Here is a 16335-nt window from a genome sequence, read left to right as displayed (position 1 = left end):
TAAACTAAAGGAGGGAGATTCAGGCTGGACGTGAAGAAGAAATTGTTGCCCCTGAGGGTGGTGAGAGCCTGTCCCAGGTTGGCCAGAATGATGGTGGATACCCCATCCCTGGAGATACCTCAGGCCAGGCTGGATGGGGCTCTGAGCAACCTGATCTGGGTGAAGATGTCCCTGCTCATGACCAGGGGTTTGAACTGGATGAGCTTTACAGATTCCTTCCAAACCAAACTATTCTATGACCCAGGAAGTCTCTCTGTTCCTATAACTACTTGTGACATGAGTTAATGTGAAGTGCTGTGCTCTGCCGAGGGTCCAGGCTGCAGCTGTGCCATGCACAGGGCCTTCCTCTTGCTGCTGAGGTTGGTTGTAGCCCATGAGGAAGTTCTGGATTCCCCCACCTCTCTGCAGGGCACTGAGCCGGCCCAACGTGCAGCAACCTCACTGCCCCAAAAAGCATGGATGGGATAGAGCATGGAAGGGCAGGTTCAGGTTGGAAAGCAATGTGGTCAAGCTGCTGGAGAAGAAGACTTAAATCACCAGAAGGAGGGATCTTGCTGTCTTAGCTTATAAAAGACAGCCCTGCTGGCACCTTAGCAGCTGGCCAGTGCTAAATGCGAATCCTTTCCTTTAAAGATTCAGGAGGAAGCTAAGCTGAAATTCATGTTCTCTCTTGTTTCTGCACATGAGGTAAAAGCCACAGGGTTGCTCATCAGGTGCCAGAAAAAGCTCCAGCTGCCCAGGGCGGCCAAGGACAAAGGGGAGCTCTGCTCACTGGGCTGCTGGGTTTAACAGCAAGTCACTGCCTGTTTGAGTAATGCGTCACCAGTGCCCGAGCTCCGACGTCTGTGGTATGAAGGTGTCATGTGGGCATCAGAGCAGTCGGGCTGAGCAGCACTTTTGCCTTGAGATACAAAGCTGGGGTGGAGAAACACTTGGCAAAGAAATCTGCTGTACAGTCTCATGTGGGGATGAGCAGCGGAAAGTGTTTCAGCCTGGTCCCTGAAGCTCGGATGAGCTCTGGGGCAGAGCCGTGCTGGAAGTGTGTGGTGGTTGCTGGGGGGAATGAAAGGCTGCTGTCTTCTTGTTGGGTGTTTTCTGTTTGGAGTCATTCCAGCCATGGCAAACGTTGCCGGCGGTGCCAGGAGTGGCAGCAAGCGCTTGGTCTGGTGGCAGAAAACCATGCCCAAGGGTTGAGTTACAGGTAGCAGCGGTGGCTCTGGAGACAGTGTCATGTGCTATGGAAATGCAGAGGTTCAAAACCAGTAGTACAAAATTAAGGAATTGGCTTGAGAGGAATCAAGCTGCGTTTGTATTCATCTCACTGCAGTGCTGCCCAAATCACCACAGGGACAGTGTGGGGTGGGAAGTGAAAGTAACCCTGCATTTAAAAGTTGATTCCCAGTGCACATGGTTGTAATCTTGACGTGAAACTTGCTGCTTTGTCATGGTGTAGTTGCTTTCCTATTACAGTCTAGCATAAAGTATGCTGCAGCACCCACACCACCATCCTCCACGCAGCATTCTCAGCTCTCACAACCCTCCTGTGAAATCATTTATCATGTAAAATCATAAAGAGGTTTGCAAACCATTTAGAAAGTGAAGCATTGTGAAGTCTGCTTGAGAACAGAAATGAGTGACAGATAAATCACGTGTATAGTGTCCCCAAAGTGCAGAGGGGACGCCAGTCATCTACTGCTTTTTGTCTGCGTGGCCTCTCTAAAATAATTCCAGGAATTTGCTTTATATATCTTTTGTGGGTGATGCATTTTGGCATGTTAAAATTAAAATATTTCACTTTTTGTTCTTTTTTCTCAGGGTTGTAAAGAGTTGTTCTGCTTTCCCTGAACCTCTGTGGTCTTCCATTAGTCCTTAATCAATTATTTATTCATGGGGAGAGTATCTGAACACAGCAGCCTAGTCTGAGAGTGGCGGCACTTGACTGTGTAGATGACTTTGAAGTACTTGATGTCTGAACCTGCTGGAATTGTCAATAACATTAAGAGCTGCTTTTCTGCCAGAAAATAAAAATATAGCCTTGTAGGTGGAGTGTGCTAAACTTTGATGAGGACAGGAGCTAAAAACCAACGCGCTTTAGATGTCACCTGGGTGTACCTTTAGGAAGCCCAGACAAGGAGTCTTTTGAAAACCATCTTGTCTTCAAGTTGACTAACTTTTGTATTGTGATAGAAAATGTCCATTGTTGTGCAAGTCTGGCCTGTGTAAACATGGGAGGTTTAGATACAAAGTCTTTAATTCTGCGTTTTGATCTGGTGTGGTGCCATCACCCCTCTCAGCAAAGATTTCTGTCTGGTTTGCTTGTTGCTTCTTGTCTCCCTAGATTAGAAATAAGTTTCGGTGGGGGTTTGTGGTGTCTTTTTCCTGCAGAAAGGGATTTATAATCAAGAAAATCAAGCCTATTGTCAAGACCTGCATAAGTGGGAGGGACCTGACAGCTTCAGATCTTCCCCAGTTAAAATAGTAAATCCCGGAGTCCTGTAGTCTGTGGTGTTGGCCTGAAAATGGGTGAGTTAAGAATAGCTGTTGCAGGAGGTACCTTCCAGTAAGCGAAGCATCCTGGGCCTGGAAAGAAGAGTGAACACACAGAGTCAGAGCATGAACTGACTCTGACTCAGCCAACTGAAAGGCACATGCTACTCGTGGGTAACACCCCCAAATTTCCACCTTAGCTGGAGCTTACTGTGCACCAGTGTTAGTCATTATTCCCATTCCTGTCCTGAAAATACCCCTTGTGCTTCCATTAAGCAAACTTCCCAGTTGTCCCCCCTAGAGCTGGTACTCTGTGTATTGGGTGATGAAAGGAATGGGTGCTGATTCTTCACGTTGCAAGGATGTGACTGTAGGTGCCCATGGAGGGGCTGGCTTGTTTAGTGGAGGAAGGACTGTAATATTTGGGCTGGAAAACAGTCTTTTAGCGTGGTGTTTCAGAAAGCTGAGTCGTGCCACGAGCTGTGTTCCCAAAGACACACGGTGCCCCTGAGTATCCTCCTGCATGGTCCAAAGGGCTCTGCTGCAGACTGGGGTGATGCCAGTTGGGTTGCAATGCATCGCATGCAGGGACTTGACAGATCCATGGGCAAGCAGTGTAAAGAGAGACCTTGCTCATTCAGGTCCCATTTTTGTCCTTTTTCTAGATGGGGTCAGTTAAGGCAAAGCTTGTTTTCATTTTTGGATTCGTTTGTTTCATATATTACAGGAACAAGGGAGCTGGCAGCTTTCTGTGCATGGTAGCCATGTCAGCTGAGCATTGATTGACTCCTGCTCTGAGTTGCTTCTGCATTTCTTGCAATTGGGCGAACAGCTAAGGCGCCTAATTTGTGAATTTACATGGCCTTCCCAGCTGGTGAGTCAAATTTTAGAGGGGCTGAACATGGGAAAGCACCCATCTCCCTCTGCTAGCTGGAGAGGGAGCCCTGACCTAAGAGACCCATGGGTTAAATGCCAGATGTGACACAGGGACAACATCGGCCAGCATTGTTCATGGGCAGTTTGGGGTCTGTTTGCTGCATGTGTGGCCTTTGGGGTGGCACACAGGGTCTAGTTTGTCCCTGTTGGCAGCTTGGGAAGAAGACCCCAGAAGTGGGAGCGGGATTGCAGAGAGCTGGACATGCCCAGCCAGGTATTTCACCTGGCTCTGCCCTGCTTATCCAGGTTACTTGGGCTCCACACAACGCTGTGTGAATCACTGTAATGAGTGAATAGCAACAGGAATCCACATGAAATGAGAAATTAAACCTTGGGATAATGACCCATTTGCTAGGCTTCTACAAATACCTCCTCCATCTGATTTTACTGCTGCTGTTTAAGTGAGTGCTGTGGTAGGAAGCAGAGAGATCAGAGCAGTCAGGAAAGCACTTTGTGTGCCTGCAGGATCACCAGAGTCTTAGAAAAAAAGAGGATCAATGATATCAGTGATGATATCGGTTTCTTAAGAAACCGCTCTCAAGGCAGCATCTCCTAGGAAATATATTTAAATTTTGTTGCAAGTGGGGCTGGGCAGCACCCCCTCCTGCACACTACTGGGACTCCTATGTGTTTTGTGCCCACAGTGTGCCCCTAGCACTGCTCTTTTGCTGTGTGCTTAGAAATTCAGTGCAGATGGTGAGATTTTCAAAAGCCCTGGTGTTGCTCTTTGAAAAGTTAATGGTAAATTTGGCAGTGGAAATCTACAGGCCAAAGAGAAGTGCTTTTAAAAATCCTATCTGAAAGTACCAAATACTTTTGCCTTCAGCTTGCTTCATTCCATTATAGAAAGGAGATGAGCACTATAAAGCCACAGCTTTATAGATCTGGATCTGTAACTCAGAGCTTTAATAAGGTTAAGTAGTTTTGGTTTTTTTTCTAAGATCTTAATCCAAAATTGACTGAACCTGACAGGTCTTTTTCAACTGATTTCCCTGGATTCAGGATCAGGCTCAGAGTAAAGTGAGTGCTATCCCTATCGGATGAGTATGGAGAAGTCTGCCTAACTAGACGTACAGGTTCAACACAGGAGTGTCTTCTTCACCACAAAGCCCCGCTGGCATTACCAGTGCTGGCACAGGTTGGTTCGCTGCCCAAGCTGTTCCCAGAGGCAGTCTGCACACATGATCGTGATGGATAGGACAACTTTTAGTTTTACTTTTTGTTATTTCCAGGACCGAAACACTCCTCCTAAGACTCTGAGTGTGGGGAGGGTGGATTTCATGGCAGCTGTGAGATGAGCAGTGAGAGCGCAGGAGGTCGCTTTGGTGGGAGCTGCTAAATCCCCCAGGGCAGGCTTAGTAGCACGCGGTGGTGAAATGAGGACATGTCACTCCATGCTGAGGGAAAGAACAACCTTTTCAGCAACACAGTCCTGCCCCAGTCCTACCAGGACAGCTCAGAGCTGGGACAGGACCTTCGAGCAGCTGTATGGTGGGCTGTGGGCAGTCGGCGATGGTTAATCTTGGATAACTTTCACTCCACCTTGAAGCACTGAGACCATGTTGCACCACAGGCACAAGCCTTATTTCATTTTAATTTCTGTATCAGGTTTCGAATCAAAGTTGGGTCTATTTTTGTCAAGCTGACATAATAGGCTTATGCTTTTTAACCTCTCTTGGCACTGTCGGTCCTAAGTCCACACCGGATTCTTGTCCATGCATTTGGGTCTGGAGTCGGTTGTATGCCTTCTCGGAAGACTTCAGGCAAGGACACTCAGAAAAAGAAGCGTTGTGGTTTGTTTGTTGGTTTTTTTTTTCTCTTTCCCTCTATTTCTGGCAAGGGTAAAATAGGAGCTCTGTTGGGAACAACTCAGCGAGTGATGTTTCAGGGCCAGCAAATTCCAGTGTCGCTGCCCAGTGGGACCGAGGAATCTATCACAGGACTAGGCTGGCTGCTCATCCAGAGAGGGAGTGCGTGGCGTGCATACCAAGAGTGGGACACGAAGCCTTTTTCTGTCCATCTCTCTCCTTCCTGCTGTAGATGGGAGGACATTTGCTGTGGGATTTAGGGAAATACCTGAAGTGTAACTCCTCCTTCTTGACCAGAGTGCCACATAAAAGTACAGCAAATAACACATATATATACATATATAAAAAAAAAATGTACGCACACAAATGTGGACATATAAATATATATGTGTTGCACCATCATTGGGATTATTCCAACGTGGCAATCTCCAGCGCGTCTGTGTTTCAGCAGTAATGGCTCAACCTCTCAGCTGCCCCATTTCACAAGAATGTCTTTTTGCCCTTGTAAAGCTGCCTTTGAAAACTATCATTAGGGCTCTTACAGCTGACAAGCATATAGTAAAGGGGAAGCTTATAGGTGTATCTGACTCTGATGGGACTCAAGGCACCCATGGGGTCCCACTGGATCTGTACCACTTGGGTTCAGACCCACTAACAAGGTGGAGACTTAGTCATTATCTGTTGTGGTATGCCAAGGGGTTTTTTTGGTCTATGCCTGTATACTTTAACCTTCCATTCTAATTTAACTGGAGGATGAATCATGCCCATTCATCTCAGTAGCAATGAAATCATGTTGGTAAGTGTGTTAGCTTCCACAGACGCTTTTCTAAAGTGCCCAGAGGGAGGGGAGGCGGGACTGTTGGCACTTCAGACCTTCAAGAGAGGTCTTGAGTCCTGGCTGATGCCAGCTCCTTCACCATAAGAGAAGTCAACGCCTTGGGCACCACTTTATCTCCAGAGCAGCAGCCCTGGGGAGAGCTGGGAGGGGACCGGTGCTTTGATGTGGTCTGGGGAACCAGCTTCCAGAGAGGGGAAGGGGTCGGGCAGATGGGGAGCCAGCAGCACTGGGTTCCAGCCCATCTCTACCAAAAAACCCACGGTGCTGCCTTAACCCGGGCGGATGGCTTGCAGAAGCTTGTCTTTAGGCTTGAAGGGCTGCTTGACTTTACAATTAAAATGGAATGGCAGAGCGCTTCTGGATATAAATGTTTGCCAACAGAGTTTAGTCTGAAGCCCAAGCAACAGAGCAAGAATGTATTTTAAAGCTTAATCAGACTTATCCACGTGAGTGCGTAAGACTGATACAGACTGCCTTTGGCCATACTGAAGGGCACAGGTGCAGGTGGGTGGAAGGATCTCCCTCTCCCTTGCACAAACTCAAACAGCCTCCTTTCCCTCCAGAGTGGTCCTTGGATGTGTTTTCTGGTGTCAGTTTTCAGAGAAGTTCAGCCATGTGTTCTGGCTTTGTGTCTGACCCCAGACATGAGTGCATGTTGCATCACTCTGCCATCCTGGTGCCTGCAAGAGAGGTGGAGCCTGATTTGGAGGTGGCGTGGCTGTAATCCTTCGTGTCTTTATCCGAACCCATGGGCACAGAGGCTTGTACTCTGTGTACCAGTGTGGGTAGGTTAGATGAAGCAGAGGAAAGCTGCGAAGCTCTGTTATATTCTGCCACATTCCCCCTCTGCAGCTCTCTGTGGGGTCTGTAGGATGTGCTGTGGCAGGATGAGGCCAGAAAGTCCCCAGGAATGCTACTGAGCTCCTGGATGGACAACTGCTCGGGCACTGAGATGCCTGTGGGGTTGACCTACCCCACGAGCCTCCTCTGCCTCCCATGGCTGCACAAAGCAGCCAGAAAGGACATTGCTATAGCAGTGAGTCTTAATTTGCAGTAGAGTTTCACTCGCTCATACCACTTATCCTGGGTCTGAGTTGGATTCTTGAATTGTTATGTCACTTTTCTGGTTTTGCTTTGTTTCTGAGAAAAGCGGTTCAGTCTAGCTGTGTTTACAGTCCCTAAATACTTCAGCATGGTCAGATTTTGAAAATAACTTCAGGTTGTTAAGACAGTGCAGAGGGCACCTTACTGTATTTCTATATTCCTACTTTCTGGTAATTTTGAATTACAGATACTTGGAGAGATCTTCCTTTCATTTCTGTCCAGTTACATTGCACCGCAAGTTGCGGCGCACCTGGGTGTCTGCGTGCATGCCGGTGTTCTGGATGGGTTTGCACCTCAGAAGTTGATTGGAAACTAGAAAAAAATATTTCCTTTACCTAGGAAGATGTTTTTCAAGAAAACAAGGAGTTGAAGTTATGTTTTGACATTACTTTGTGCAGTGTCTGGAGGGACAGAGCGCATGGACTAAATCCGGTGGGATTTAGGGGTTGCATGATGAAGCTATGGGCACATAAAGCTGGACTTTCCATCTCAGCTTGTCAGACCTAAGCAGTGGTGTGAGTGGCTACACACTCGTTATGTGCTGTGTGACAACAGCGAGTCTTACCTCCGTTTTTTCACTTTATTCTGCACCCAACAGGTTGCCTTCTGTAAGCTCCAGCTATCCTGATTTTCCCTTTTAAAGTATGACAGGAGTCAAATTAAGGGAGGGGAGATTCAGGCTGGAAATGAGGAACAAATTTTTGACACTGAGAGTGGTGAAACCCTGGCCCAGGTTGGCCAGAGAGGTGGTGGATGCCCCATTCCTGGAGACATCCCAGGCCAGGCTGGACGGGGCTCTGAGCAACCTGAGCTGGTGAAGATGTCCCTGCCCATGACAGGAGTGGCACTGGATGAGCTTGGAAGGTCCCTTCCAACCCAAACCGTTCTGTGATTAGAGGAAGCCTCCAACACTGGAAGGAAACAACAGCTTGTCCTATTATTTGGCAGCAAAACTCAGGATTTCAAACTGGTTTTCTCCAGCTCAGTGCAGCTCAATCTCTTCCTGATCTCTGCTCTGTGGCTTCCCATTTCAAAGGCCAGTAACCTGTTTTTTCATTTGTGATTTCAATATTCCCCCCTGCCCTGAAGATGTGATAGCAACTAGGCAAACATCAGCAGCTCAGCCTGGGTTTTCTGTCCGAGCTCTGGGAGAATATATTGCAGGTGTCATTTTTAGCCTGTATTTACTGCTGCCTGCTGACACTCGACTTTACCACTGCTTAGGAGATTTGCTTAACTCTTCCTTGGTGCTGTGCGAATATGAGCTTTTGGTTATAAGAACTTACTTGACCATAAAAATAAATAATGTTGGGTTGTCATTAGGAAAAGTGTGGAAGATGTGAACCATTTTCTATGAAGGAATTTTTAAGGGTGTTGTCTACAACCCAATGCACACAGGATTGGAAATAGCTTTTATTCTCAAAGTGGTATGAAATCTTGGGAACAAAACTTGGAGGTCCCTCATCTGAAGGTGGTGGGAATGGGATTGTGAAAGTAATTATTTGCTTTGAGTTTGGTAACTGAGTCTCCATAATGTGGTGTGGAAAGAAAGACAGAAGATTGTTTCAGATTTTGTGGGCCCCAAATAATTGTTAGGGCTTCTGTAAAGCAACACTATTTTTTGGCAAATCCGAGAGAGTGTTGCTTTCAAGTAAAATCAAGTACTCTGTATTGGGTGTTATTCATGAATACAAAGGAAAATAGGAAATTATATTAGCTTCACATGAGTATTTAGAACTATACATAAAACTGAGACTTCCATCTCTTCTCCTCCTTATTTAATCAAAATACTGGTTTAAATTTGTTGTCGACTGTATTTGGAACAAGGCTTCCAACTTAAAAAGTCCAACCTCTTTGGTAAGTGTCTTACCAACTGTGCTATTCTGCAGGTTGTAGATCTTTCATTCTCCTCTGAAGTTGCTTCGTTTCGCAAAAAAATAGTTTAGAGTTTCACTGGAGCAGGAGTTGGAAATGTGTATTGCATTGCTACCAGAGCAGGCAATAGAAACACATTTTTCCCCATCCTGATGGAGATTTCAGTATTTCTGTGAAGTAAAATGACTTCAGCAGAAGAGGTGGAGAAAAATCAAGATCTACTCCCCACTTGCAAAGGGGATTTGATTGCACATTTGCTCACCCCAGAGGTGTTTCCAAAAGAGTGTCCGAATGGCTTTGCATGCTGAATACTTGAAAAAGCAAGTATTTCCCTTTCAGAAATGCCAAAATTATTAATTTAGCTAATTCCAGGTTTGGGTATTTTATTTTTAATTGTGTATATAGATATATTTTTATTATTATTATTATTATTATTTTTAACATTTGACTGGAGTATTGCACTAGTCGCAGCTACATTTGTGGCCAGCTCCCACTGCTCTGTACCTACATCTTTCATGACTAAATGATTTGCATTGAGACGGGAACAGCAGACCTTTATGAGCTTTAAACTGGACCTTTGAGATTACCAAAACCTGGGAGAACCTCAAACCAAGGCAGTTCAAACTGGAAACCAGTTTCTGCAAAGAAAAAGATCCTTACTGCAAGTGCAGCCCTTCCAGGGTGGTAAAACCAAAGAGGGAAAAAAGAAAAACAAACCAAAAGTCAAACCTCATCCTTTCAAATATAGTTTCTAGATCACGAGTGAGATGATCTAAGCAGAGCAAGTGGTGGGTACGTGTATAACACTTCTTCACTGGCAAAACTCCCTGGTGCAGGGAAATTGTATTTGACAGATGCTTCAGAAAGTGAGCAGATCATCTGCAATTGTAATGTATATATATGTGGGTTTTTTTTTTTTACAAATGTTAAACTCAAGTGGCAGATGTATGAAAAAACTCCTTTTCCAGCAAGTGACGCTGAAGCAGCTCATTTTGTCATTTCTTCTGGGTCTAGACTAAACCGAGACCGTTAAGCCGATGTGCCGTGGCTGCCTGCGAGGACAAAGGCTGCCTTTCTGAGCCAGGCTGAAGCCCGTTTTCCAGGGGAGGTTTGCCAGTGAAAGGCAGAGCTTCAGCAGGACCTTAGAAACCCTCTCTGCCGTTATTGCTTCATCGAGCTGCTAAAAATATTGAATGGAAAATGCAAGTATTAAGGAAATGAGGTAGATTTGGGCATTCTGAGCTGGGTGGCTTCCAGTTTCATCAGCTTCCCGGAATCCTTACTGCAAAAATGAAGAGCTCCTTGTAAATCTCAGAAACCTGTCAGTGTTTTTCCTCTCATGTGGCTGTGCTGGTTCACGGGGTACGTCGCGTGGGGAGACCTGTCAACGTCGAGCAGCTAGTACAGAGCTTACAGCTGCTGAGGTTGCTTGAGACAAATGATTAAACACGAGACCAAACCGCAGCTTTCCCAGAGATTTATCTTACGGGGCAGCTGGAAGGAGCAGGCTTCAGAGGAGCTGCATGGCGGAGCCTGTCACTGTCCTGACGCACCAGACCTGCTCCAGGAGGGATGTTTGAGGCCATCTTCTGTGGCCTTGCCAAGCAAAGAGCATTGAGAAGTCTTCTTTGGTCATGGGAGGTCCTCTTCTAAAATGATCTGCATGTAGCCGGAGCACCTGAGCAAGCGAGAGCAGATTAATGTCCTGTTACAGGTTCTGTGAAAATAGAAAACGCGAGTTTTGGATTTCATGTTGCTGGAAAGAAGTCAGGAGAAGATGGTATCTCAACTGCAGGAGGAGACAACAGTCACTCTTAATGGGTTTAACGTGCAGTATAGAGAAGCCAAAGGGCTGGAGGTTTGCCTTGGGTAGTTAAAACTGTACTCGCTCAGCAAAAGGTTTGAAATTTAATCTCTATTACATACACAGAGGCTCTCTGGGAGGATGCAGCAAGCACAGACTGCTCTTCATAAAATCGTAGAATAGTTTGGGTGGGAAGGGACCTTCAAAGCTCATCCAGTGCCACACCTACCACGAGCAGGGACATCTTCACCAGCTCAGGTTGCTCAGAGCCCCGTCCAGCCTGGCCTGGGATGTCTCCAGGGATGGTTCATCCACCACCTCTCTGGGCAGCCTGGACCAGGCTCTCACCACCCTCATTGTAAAAAATTTCTTCCTCATATCCAGCCTGAATCTCTCTCCTTTAGTTTAAAACCATCACCCCTTGTCCTATCACAACATGCCCTGCTAAAAAGTCTATCCCCAGCTTTCTTATTGTCCCCTTTTAATTACTGAAAGGACTTGCACTTGCAGAAGCTCCTGCCTTTCTGATGACGAGCACTGCATGTGATACAGCTGGCAGGGATTTTGGGCTTTCTGCAGCCTGTCCTGTGGGGCAGAGGCTGAGAAGTGGCCCAGTGCCTGGTGATCTGGTCTGCAGAGCTGGCCCTGCCTCGTGGCTGTGTCTCGCCTCTGCTCCTCAGGCCCTCCATGAGGGACTGTAACCTCCTCACTCAATGTACGTGACCATGTTTCTGCTGGCTCGGGTATAAGGTGTATTTTGAGTTATTCCCAAAGCGTGCCAGGACGTGGCAGATGTTCAGGGGAGTGAGGGGAAGTCTGAAGGGGTATCTCCAAACAGGTTCACTGAAATTCCCCTTCCATCCCACCTTTAGGGGCACCCTCCATCAGTCAGGCCTGCCCAGGGCCGAAAAGGTGTTTGGTGCATTTAAAACCGAGCCAAGATTAAACTGCGCGTTTCAAGCACATCATTGCAGATTCCTGGAAACAAGGCCTGCCTTCATGCTTGGAGGGCTTCCCTGCTCTGCCAGGAACCACAGGGAAGAGCAACAGGAGCTTTGGCTGTAAACTGCCGCTCAAGGTGTAGTGTCATGGGCGAGCACGTACAATGCCTCTCACTGTGCTCACCTAAAGCCCTTCCAAGATGAACCTTTGCCCAGATGCCTTAGCAGCCATTTTTGAATCTCGGAAAGGGAAAAAAGAAGTGTCTTCTGCTGAGCATCCCACCCAGAGCAAACTCTGGAGCATAAGATGGGCACGGGCACTGTCCTCAGCACACAGATTTCACTGGCCACCGGTAGGTGGTGGGCCTGCTGGAAAGGGCAGCATCATTATAGAGGGGTTTGTGCTGGCTTGTGTTGCAATGCCATGTTAAAGTCAGAGAGAGGATGTATGATCTTGTGATTAAAGATCCGGAGCTGGAACTCAGGAAGCTGCTGCTCAGTCTTGGCTCTGGGGAACACGGGCAAATCTCTTAACCTCTACCCCTTGCTTTCCCATCCATTCAGCAGGCTAATAATGCTTTGTCTTTTCTCTTCAGGACAGGATGTGGCTCTGATTGTCTAGCACAATGCGTCATTGATCTTTGCACTGCAACAGGGAAGTTGAGGGAGAGCCGTCTCAAGCTCCAGAGAGGCTTCCAGGGGTGGTGTGGGCTGTAGAAATGCCAATGCAAAACACAGCAATTGACCACCTGAGTTTCTCTTTAAGATGGATGGATGATGAACAGGATCAAGCTGAATTCAGGTTTCAGCTCTCCCACAGGTTTTCAATATGATATGGTCATGCCACCAGCTGTGTTACCACCCTCCCCATTACTCTCCCTTCTCAGGGAAATATATGTCCAACCAGAAGGTAAAATGACTCTAAGTTCTAGCATGGAGGGCCCTGAGACCCGTAGATGTATTTAGTTATTTGATCCTTAACTGAGCATCTGAATGATCTCAAAAGTGGTCTGTCTAGGCCTATAAGTTGTCATCCATTTCACTAAAATAGCAAAAGCAACACTTCCCTGCCCCAGACCTGCTGTGAGGGCTCTGTGCAACTCTTGGGCCAATACCTGAGATGGTTCAAAAAAGGAACGTGACCTATTTGTATTGCACAGAGCTCCCACCGTAGCTCCTTTCCTCTACCCGTGAGGGTGCCCAGAGCTTGTCTGGCAGCTGAAAAGCCAGATGTGCTGTGAGCTGGTCTGTATTTTCAGGAAGGCATTGCCCAAGCCTGCAGATGACCCTGTGCTTTCTGGTCACGTTCCTGACAGCACTGCTGACTGAAGGCTGTTCCCTGGGGCAATCTCAAGGTCATGCAAGCTGATAAGCTTTGTTAGGGCCCTGTTGTTGTGGCGGCTTTGCTTTTGATGAGGAGCTCCTGGGCTGTTAGAGGTCACGTACTGGAAAATGTGCCTTTCTGCAGCTTGTACAGAATGGCATTTGGCTGTGGGTCTCTTGTGATAGCAACAAGGAGGTGCCCACTGCCGTGAGCACTACAGGGGCCATACTTTTCTTACATTAGTGCAGTCCTGATACAATCCATACACCTGGGAGGACTTTTAAGACTTTGCTTTATGGTGGAGGCATCCCATGCTGGCTGAATGTTCACCTTGGGCATGTGGTGTTGACAGGGAGTTTCTTCTCAGCTTGGATAACATTGCAGGTGGGGTTTATCAGTCAGGCTTGCTCGGATCCAGGGAAGTCTGGGATTTTACCCCCCCCAAGCCTCAGGAGAAGAGGGGATCTGCTGCCCCTCTGAAGAGGCTTTTTACACCTCCTCGGCTTCATCGCGAGCTCCCAGCACGATGATTTGCTGAATCAGAGCACATCCCATGTGGTGTGTTCGTTTTGCTGTATCATAACATCCTTACGCAATTTGACAGCAACCTCTGCCCCAGTGAGTCCCAGAGCTAAATGAGCAAGAGCTCTGCCAGCCAGGCTTGCGGTGTGTTTGGAAAGCCATGCGGGCAAACTTGTGTAGCACCTGCCCATATTAAATGCAGTTCGGCAGAATGATGTTTGTTCTTCCCTCCCTTTTGTAAGGGATGAAGCAAAAGAAAACCCCTCCTGCATGACTTCTGTTTATTTTTTTATGATGATGAGGTTTGTCCAGTTTACAGATTAAGCTGCTGAGGTCTGGGACGCTGCCTCTACTTGTGCTGGGGCTGCTGCAAGCGTGTAGAGACTCGATGAACAATTCTCGTTGCAGGGACTTGAAGCTGGACAACGTGCTGCTGGACTACGAGGGTCACTGCAAGCTGGCAGACTTTGGAATGTGCAAAGAAGGCATTCACGATGGCATTACCACAGCCACCTTCTGTGGTACACCAGACTACATCGCTCCAGAGGTATAGGAAACTTTTCTTTTGGCCAGGAAAACTTGGTTACAATATGAAAAGCGTACCTTAGCTTTGGAGCAGCAAGTGTACTCTCTGGTGTCTTTAGCTACACCTTATTTGACTGCTGGGTACAAGGTTTATTCCTAGGTGCATGCTTGTATTATCAGTCCCTTGTGCAAGCAAAACATGACTAAATTTTCAGTCTGCTACAGGCACCAAGATAAGCCTGTATTTTTCTTTAGGAAATGTAAGGTGAAAAATGGAGGCACAGCTGCAAAAATCTTGACAGGCACATACTGGCCCAGTTTGATTTCAAAGGAGATTGAATTCTTCTTCATCTCCCAGATCCTTTTTTTGCTTCCTCTCCTTCCCTATCATTCCCCGATCTCACTACAAAATTAACAAACACCTCTTTAAGGAACAGATGCCCTCCAAATGCTGCCGGATGTTCTGACAAGGTTTCAGATCCATCTTCAAGACCATTGAATTGTTGTCTGTAGTTGGTGTTTGTGCCCTTCGCACACACTCGTCCTCCTTCCTCGCTCCAGCTCAAAGCTTTGTCTTTGGGGCTGGGTAAGTGTTTCCTTCCCAGAGACAAGGAAACAGTGGTGCAAACTCCCACACGTGGCTGCTCTGTCACTTCTGAGCTCAGCTTATTTTGCTGAAATGTCCCTTCTCCTCCTGCTAAACCCCGGCATAATTTCTAAAGGTTTGTTTCCTGGGACACTCTGTGAGCAGCCAGGTTAGTTCAGCCCTTGTTTAATGCATCTGATGTACCTTTTTGTTGCTCTGGGGGTTCCCAGCTTGAGATCACCTCTACGTTCCTGGCCATACAGCCAGCCTAGTAGAGAGAGTGCTGTTTAGGACGTAGCAAGAACTTCTGCATTAATGTTTCCAAGTCCTTTTTCTTCCCTTGCTCTATTTAAGAGGCTTCAGGGTTGATATTTCTTTCCCATCTCTTCTTCAGATCCTGCAGGAGATGCTGTATGGCCCTGACGTGGACTGGTGGGCCATGGGCGTGCTGCTGTATGAGATGCTGTGCGGCCACGCGCCCTTCGAGGCGGAGAACGAGGACGACCTCTTCGAGGCCATTCTGAACGACGAAGTCGTCTACCCAACGTGGCTCCAGCAGGACGCAGTGGCAATCCTCAAAGCAGTGAGTTCTGTTGACCGTTTGCTTTTCTCTGTCCTGCCTTTCTTCAGCCTGGATCTAGCAAAAAACCAAAACAAAACAAACAGGGCTGGTTTATGGGCACTCAGAAATCACAGTTACCCTGACCTTTTTCTTATCTTGGATTTAAGGGTAAACAGAAAAAAAGAAATCCCGCCACACTTAGGTGTGTTTGCATAGTTATGTCCTTTATACAGTTCAGCAGCCAACTTGGCAAGCAAAGTGTGTACATGTCTGCGTGTCTGGGTATTCCCCTTCTGACTTAATGATTTACAACTGTCGTGGTTTAACCCCAGCTAAGCGCCACGCAGCCTCTCGCTCACTCCTCTCCAGTGGGATGAGGGAGAGACTCAGAAGAGTGAAAGTGAGAAAACTTGTGGGTTGAGGTAGACAGTTTAATAAGTAAAGGAAAAGCTACACACACAAGCAAAGCAGAACAAAGGATTCATTCACTGCTTTCTATGAGTAGGCAGGTGTTCAGCCATCTCCAGGAAAGCAGGGCTCCATCACCTGTAATAGTTAGTTGGGAAGACAAACGCCATCACTCTGAACATTCCCTCCCTTCCTTTTTCTTCCCCCACCTTTTATACTGAGCACGATATCATATGGTTGGAATATCTCTTTGGTCACTTGGGATCAGCTGTTTTGGCTGTGTCCCCTCCCAACCTTTCATGCACTCCCTACCTTCTCGTTGGCAGGCTGGTATGAGAAGCTGAGAAGTCTTTGACTGCTCAAGCAACAACTAAAACACCAGTGTGTTATCAACATTATTCTCATACTAAATCCAAAACACAGTGCTACACCAGCTACTGGGAAGAAACTTAACTCTGTCTCAGCCGAAACCAGCACTATATATAGTCATCTTCCAGAACAGAAGCAGTATTTGATACACAGTATTTAATCAGTAGTGACCATATGATTTCCATGTGGCTGGATTGGTGAAGAAGTGAAGTCTTCATGGTAATACTTTGTTCTGAGTGTTGATAA

The 16335-nt window shown here is 47.0% G+C and overlaps 1 protein-coding gene across 1 annotated transcript in view; it reads left to right on the top strand.

The window, feature by feature from the left end:
* The window catches only part of PRKCH (protein kinase C eta), a 122541-nt gene that overhangs the window by 86392 nt on the left and 19814 nt on the right, over positions 1-16335 (top strand). The window contains exons 11-12 of the mRNA XM_065838672.2: positions 14048-14186; positions 15145-15333. Coding sequence (XP_065694744.1) covers positions 14048-14186; positions 15145-15333 — 328 coding nt within the window. The remainder of the gene's footprint in view (positions 1-14047; positions 14187-15144; positions 15334-16335) is intronic.

The sequence above is a fragment of the Patagioenas fasciata genome, chromosome 5 (genome assembly GCF_037038585.1).
Source record: "Patagioenas fasciata isolate bPatFas1 chromosome 5, bPatFas1.hap1, whole genome shotgun sequence".
Taxonomy (NCBI): domain Eukaryota; kingdom Metazoa; phylum Chordata; class Aves; order Columbiformes; family Columbidae; genus Patagioenas; species Patagioenas fasciata.
The sequence above is the reverse complement of the archived record's forward strand: the minus strand, read 5'-3'. Positions and strand labels throughout refer to the sequence as shown.